Source organism: Mustela erminea, chromosome 5, assembly GCF_009829155.1.
Source record: "Mustela erminea isolate mMusErm1 chromosome 5, mMusErm1.Pri, whole genome shotgun sequence".
Taxonomy (NCBI): domain Eukaryota; kingdom Metazoa; phylum Chordata; class Mammalia; order Carnivora; family Mustelidae; genus Mustela; species Mustela erminea.
In genome coordinates this window covers 103210062-103216481 of record NC_045618.1, presented here as the reverse complement: position 1 = coordinate 103216481, position 6420 = coordinate 103210062, and the positions used below count along the sequence as shown (strand labels likewise).

The window sequence follows — 6420 nt, the reverse complement described above, 5'->3', positions numbered from 1 at the left end:
TTACCCACAATCTTCTCCCCTTGAAGCCACCTGTTGGGTCCTCTTTTGCAGAGCGAGGGGACCAGTGCACTTCTGAAGCAGCGTTTTCCTCGCCCAGGAGAGGGCTGGCGGTGCGCGCAGAGCATGCCCCCCTCGCCAAGGTTCCAGCACCCGACGCCCGCCTCCTTTCGGATTTGGTTCACACTGCAGCAGCCGGAGTGGTCCACCCCTTCCTCCCGGCCGGCGCCAGAGGGGTCCCCTGCGAGGCCGCTTCACCGCCCCCGGCGGGGGCCTTTCCGCAGCTCGCGGGGTCCATCCCCGCCCCCCCCCCAGCGCCCCTCCCTCGGGGCCGCCCCCGTGAGGAGCCCAGCCGCGGACAGGCGAGGGGGCGGGGCGAGCGCCTGACGCGCGGAGGCTCCGGCCAATGGGAACGCCCCGCGGCGCCGGCCGAGCCGCCCGCAGATAAAAAGGAGGCACGGCCGCGCTCTCCAGCCTGCCACTGTCCCCGGCGGAGGAGCGTGTCCCTCGCCGGTCGCCTACTTTCCTCAGGTGATCCTGGCCACAGCCTATTGCCTGCGGCCGCCGGCGCGCTTGAGTGTCAGTCTCCGAAGCGTCCCAGAGTCCCTCCGGAGCGGCAGCGGGCGGGTCCATGGAGAAGGGTCCGGTGCGGGCGCCGGCGAAGCCGCGGGGCGCCAGGTGCAGTAATGGGTTCCCCGAGGGGGAGCCGCCGCGATCCGGGCAGAGCGGGCCGCCCGAGAAGCCGCCGCGTCCGGAGACCAAGAGCGTCCAGCCGGCGGACGGCTGGAAGGGCGAACGGCCGCGCAGCGAGGAGGATAATGAGCTGAACCTCCCCAACCTGGCGGCCGCCTACTCGTCTATCCTGCGCTCGCTGGGCGAGGACCCCCAGCGGCAGGGACTGCTCAAGACGCCCTGGAGGGCGGCCACAGCCATGCAGTTCTTCACCAAGGGCTACCAGGAGACCATCTCAGGTCAGTGCGCCCGCCGGCCTGGTGGGCGCGGGCTGCTCCGGCTTGCGGGCACAGAGTAGGTGGCCGCGGGAGACGCACGTCGGCTCGGGGAAGTTTCCGGAGTTGCCTCACTCTTGGCAGAAGTTAAGAGTTCTGTCACCTCCAAACCCCACCTTCGGCCCTGGCCCCGCTGTCCCGCCCAAGCGAGGGCCCTGTGCGCGGCGTCCGGCTCAGCGGTCCTTGCGGGGTCCTCCCGGTCCCTCGCGCAGCCCTCTCCTTGAGCCTCGGGTTGCGGGGACCGCGGTCACTGAGCTACGTGCCAGGTGGGAGGCTGGAGCCCCTGTCGCCCGAGCGCCCAGGGCCGGATGCCTGAAGCACATGCCGAACCCAGACCTGCCAGGATTAGGATCGCCTGGCGCTCGTGGAAGGGAGCTCTTCCTAGGTCGTCCCTCTTCTCGAGGTCTAATTTTTTGATAGGTCTGGGGTGAAGCTTTGGCTTGGTCTGCTTGGAGCGCGGGGTGATTCTTTGTGGCAAACTCAGAGACCCGCACGGTCAGCTGATTTGCTAGGGCACCGGGGTTTTGGGGAGAGTTCTAATTCTCTTTGGTCCACTGTAAGTTAACTCTCATCTCAGGACTTTCCCGGGATTTGGCCCAGCTCAGGGCATGGACTTGCCCAGAGTTTGAGGCGTGACGTTTTGCTGTTTGAAGCCCCCGTCCCCATTCTAAAAGCTCAAAAGCAATAAAGTGACTCCCTGGGAGTCGGGACGTTTCTCAGGGCTCTGGAACCCCGAATCGGAATACCTCTAAGTTGGGTTTGCCCAATGTTATTCGTGCCTGAGGCGGGTCAGACTTTCACCCAGAAGGTTGGAAAGCTGTAGGGGATGGGGGAGGGAGAATGGAAAATGAGGACTTAGCTGCCTATTTGCTGGGCGAATGGTGCTGTTCTTTACAAAAAAAGAGAACGAAAGCTTCTGATTTCTGCAACTGGGACCAAGGATGTTTTCCAGCTTAAATCTTTGGTGCCTCTTGGTGACATTTAGTTATTTGGCCTAAGAAGCCTCTACATTCATCGTGTCTCAAAGAACAGTGTTGCTTTGCAAGGTAACTTCCCTGCCCCTGTTATTTTCTTGATGGCGTGTCCGGCGACTCCCCTTATAGATCCTGGGAAGAGCTAAGTTATTTTTGCTCGGTCTTCCACACCCCAGAGGAAGGGTGGGAAATCAGTGTGAGAGGGGTGGGGCTCCAAAAGGAAATAATACTACACACTAAAGCCAAGAAAGCCCTAGTTCTGTGTCCAAGTTCTCTTTTTTACCTCTTGATGGTAACAGTTCAGAGACTGAAAAGCCAAATTTCAAGCTGCAAAGACTGAAGAATAAGCAGTCTTCATTTGGTGAATATTCTATCATTTTGTAACATTCCACAATGTAATAATGAAAAACCTCTTTTAGGGACTTACTCATTCTGCCTCTTGTGGACACTGAATGCAGTCTCCTTCATAACATGGGTCAGACTTTGGGAATCTTGGCCAAATTCACAGCAGAGAGGTATTTCTGACTCCTGGACAGGTCACAAAATTACCTAAAGTGATTCACAAGGTTTATTTAAACAAATGGTGAGCATAAGTTTGTCTTTTGAGCTATAGGCTAATGAATCCAAAGAACACTTCAATCTACCTTAGAAAATGGTTTTACACCTGTTAACCTATTACTTCAAAAGTGCATGGACCTAGATACAGAAAGCAGATTAGGGGTTGCCAGGGCCTGGGGAAGAGGATAGAATGGGGAGTGGCTGCTTAATGGGTTTCTTTTTGGGGTGATGAAAATGTTCTGAACTAGAGAGTGGTGATAGTGGTGTTTGCACAACATTGTGAGTATATTAAATGCCACTGGATTGTATACCTCAAAATGGCTAAAATTAAATTTTTTTCCTATTTATTTGACAGAGAGAGAGAAAGACCACAAGTAGGCAGAGAGGCAGACAGAGAGAGAGAGTGGGGGAAGCAGGCTCCCCGCTGCACAGAGAGCCCAATGTGGGGCTCGATCGCAGGACCCTGAGATCATGACCCGAGCCGAAGGCAGAGGCTCAACCCACTGAGCCACCCAGGCGCCCCTAAAATGAATTTTTTTAAATGATAAATTTTATGTATAGCTTACCACAATAAAAAGAGTCCACAGGCCATTTAAGAATTATACTAGCCGGTAACTGAATACTTTTTTATGTTTTAACTGCTTTATGCGGAAAGTCTTGGTTAATCCTTAGTTTTGAGGTAAACACTGTTCTTTTAACCCCATGACAAGGAAACTGAGGCAGAGAGGTTAACAGCTTCAAGTGGTAGGGCTGGTATTTGAGTTCAGACAGCCTGAATGTGGAACTCTTACCTACTTTCTCATGTTGTTATTTTTATGTGTCAGTGTACCTTATCTCTAAATATTTCAAACTGTGAGCTATGACCTCACAGCTGGGTTAGCAGCATTAAAAAAAAAAAAGTGGAGTAGAATTGAAAAGTTTAGTTTATCACATGGAGTAAGGTTACAAGTTGTGAGGTGCTTCTGTGTGGGTTTTGTAGGGGTTTTTTTTTGTTGTTGTTTTTTGGGTTTTTTTTTTTTTTGGTGTGTACTGGCTCCAGATGTAAATGTAATTAACTGTGGATTGTGGTAAAAAGTTTGAAAGCCTCTACCTAAGGGCTCACACTTAAGGGCTTAATACATTTCTTAGAGGCACATAGTTAGAAGACAGGAGAGGACAACAAGGACAGTGCTGAATTTAAAGGAGTAAACCTCAAATGGTGGTGGTCTAGACCCTAGCCCAGCCTGGGTGGGAGAGAGAAGGAAGGGTATTTTAAGTCTGTAGTCAATATGGCAGAGAGTAATAAAACAATCCTGAACAATCCCTAATTTTTATTTCTTTAGAGAGCATAAGTTAGTGACCACTATAAATTGTTTTGGGAAGAAGCAAACTGCTTTAAAACTCTCACTTTTCTTTACTTGTAAACAAGATACTCTGTGTCTTTCATATCTCTTATGGTTAATGGTGTTGACTTCAGTGTTGTAAAAGAGAAACTAAATTGGTGCCTTACATTCCTCAAATAATTTTTTTGTTACTTCTCTCCTTAGTGGATTGATGCTAACTTCTGGCATTCTGGGGAATTTGTCATTTCTCCCTATGCTGCCCCTTCTCTGCATGACCCTTGCTTAGCGTACCTTTCATCTACTTTCTAATGTGTACATCTATGATCACCAGTGATGGTGTATGTCAGGGTTGTGCAAGTCTTCTGGTCACTGTTCACCACTGGGTTAGGAGGAAATGCTGAAAGAGACACTGCGCCCTCTCCCAGGAACTGGCTCTCCTTTGAATCTGCCACTACATCCTGATTCTTGGACCAGCTCATCTTTCTCTGTTGCTGTCCTATTTCCATTTAACACATCATAGTTCTCTTATATATTCTAAGTTTTACCTTGATGAGGTCTCTCTTCTTTTTTTTTTTTTTTTAAGATTTGTTTATTTATTTTAGAGAGGGGGTTGGAGAGAGGCAGAGGGAGAAGGAGAGAAGCAGACTCCCCTCTGAGCGCAGAGCCTGACACAACATGGCTCGATCTCAGGACCCTGAGCTCATGACCAGTGCCAAAATCAAGAGTTGGGTACTTAACTGACTGAGCCACCCAGGCCCTCCAGTGAGGTCCCCCTTCTAATAAGGAATCTTCCCTGTATTTCCAATATCTTATTCAGAACTTTAAATAAATTGGAGGGTCTACTGTTCTTTGAGGTTCTTGGTCTTCTTGTCCCTGTGTCTGACATTTCCCATTCCCTGTTCCCTCCTGGGTTTAGTTGGGAATAACCTTTTAATGAACATTATCTACCAAATGTTAAGGGCATGTACCTTTTTTCATCAATTGTCCTCTTTATACATTTATGGGAACATACAACTCTTATGTCGTATTTCTAATTAATGTAGGTTTTAGCTTGTCTTATCCAGGATGTCAAAACAGTTTTCATAAATCAGTTTTTAGGAAGCACGTGAGCATGTGTGTAAGGCAGCATGAGGAGAGGGTACCACAGGTAATAGACTTCTTGACTGTCTTCCCACCAGGGTTGCGGAGCCCTGCCTCAGTAATTTTCACTGCAAGATGGTATCTATCCTTTAAAGATAACACAAGGCAGGGCACCTTGGTGGCTCTGTTGGTCAAGGCCCTGACTCTTAATTTTGGCTCAAGTCATGATCTCAGGATTATGAGATCATCTGTGTGGAGCTCTGCACTGGGTGTGGAGCCTGCTTAAGATCCTCTTTCTCCCCCTGTGCCCTCCCAACCCCCACTGCATGCGGGCACTCTCTCATTCTCAAAAAGAAAGAAAGATAATACAAAGCAATTAGAGACTTTGTTTATCCAAAACTGAGTCTTAGTTACTTCATGCTGAAATGTGCTAGTACTCACGAAAGGTTTTTTTTCTCTTTTTGAATCACAAATCCTTGTGATTTACCAAATCCGACCAATGATGAACTAAAAATTGTAACAATTTATAAGGTATGAATGGGGACGAGAATCAAATTATTTACTATCCCTCCCATATTGTGGATGAAATGTGAGTTTATGTCCCAAGTTTTTAAATATATTCAAGAAATGTTAATCTCATCATGGAGAGGTGCTATTTTTGGATGTGTATGGTGCATCTAAATATTGATTCACTAGTAATTTTTATTTTAAATCATTTTGCTAATGAATAATTTATAGGACTTAGTTCTTTTTACTGCTGGAAAGTGTACTATGAGTAAAGAAGAAAAAATAATGAAGTTGTTGAAGTACATGCCTAGAATTTAGGAACAGTCAAAGTTGATTAAAGCTGTTAAGCCATTGAGAATGGAGGAAAACAGCTTGTCCTAATGGTTTCTTTTTATTTTTTAAATTATTTTCTAAAGATCTATTTATTTATTTGGTAGAGAAAGAGAGAGTGGGAGTGGGGGTGGTGCAGAGGGAGAGCATCTGAAGCAGACTCCACACTGAGCACATAGCCCATCTTGGGGCTTGATCTCATGACCCTTGAGATCACGACCTCAGCAGAAACCAAGAGTCAGACACTTTACTGACTGAACCACGCAGGTGCCCCCTCAGGTTTTCTTTTAAAAATATATTATCTATTAACAATTTTTCTGGCCTGGGAGACAAAAAGTTCACTATAGATAACTTCGGAATACCAAACAAAACCATCAGTTTGGTGCCTGTTTTAGTTTCATTGGGTTGGTGTAAAGTACCACAGACTGGGCTGTTTAAACAACAGGTATTTTATTGTCCTGCAGTTCTAGAGGCTAGAAGTCCAAAAGCAAGGTGTGGGTGGAACCATTCTCCCTCTGACAATTGTAGTGCAGAGACCTTTTTTTGCTCTTCCCAACATCTGGTGGTAGGTATCAAACCTCAGTGTTCATTTGCCTGCATTATTCCAATCTCTGTCTCTATTGGTGTTCAAATTTTCCTCTGTCA

General features: G+C 47.8%; 1 protein-coding gene across 2 annotated transcripts in view; it reads left to right on the top strand.

Annotated features, from left to right (window-relative positions):
* Nucleotides 1–448: 448 nt before the first annotated feature.
* GCH1 (GTP cyclohydrolase 1) overlaps nucleotides 449–6420 on the top strand; it is a 45198-nt gene continuing 39226 nt past the window's right edge. For both annotated transcript variants that reach the window (XM_032344276.1, XM_032344275.1), the window contains exon 1: nucleotides 449–968. In XM_032344276.1, coding sequence (XP_032200167.1) covers nucleotides 629–968 — 340 coding nt within the window. In that variant the 5' untranslated portion in view covers nucleotides 449–628. The remainder of the gene's footprint in view (nucleotides 969–6420) is intronic.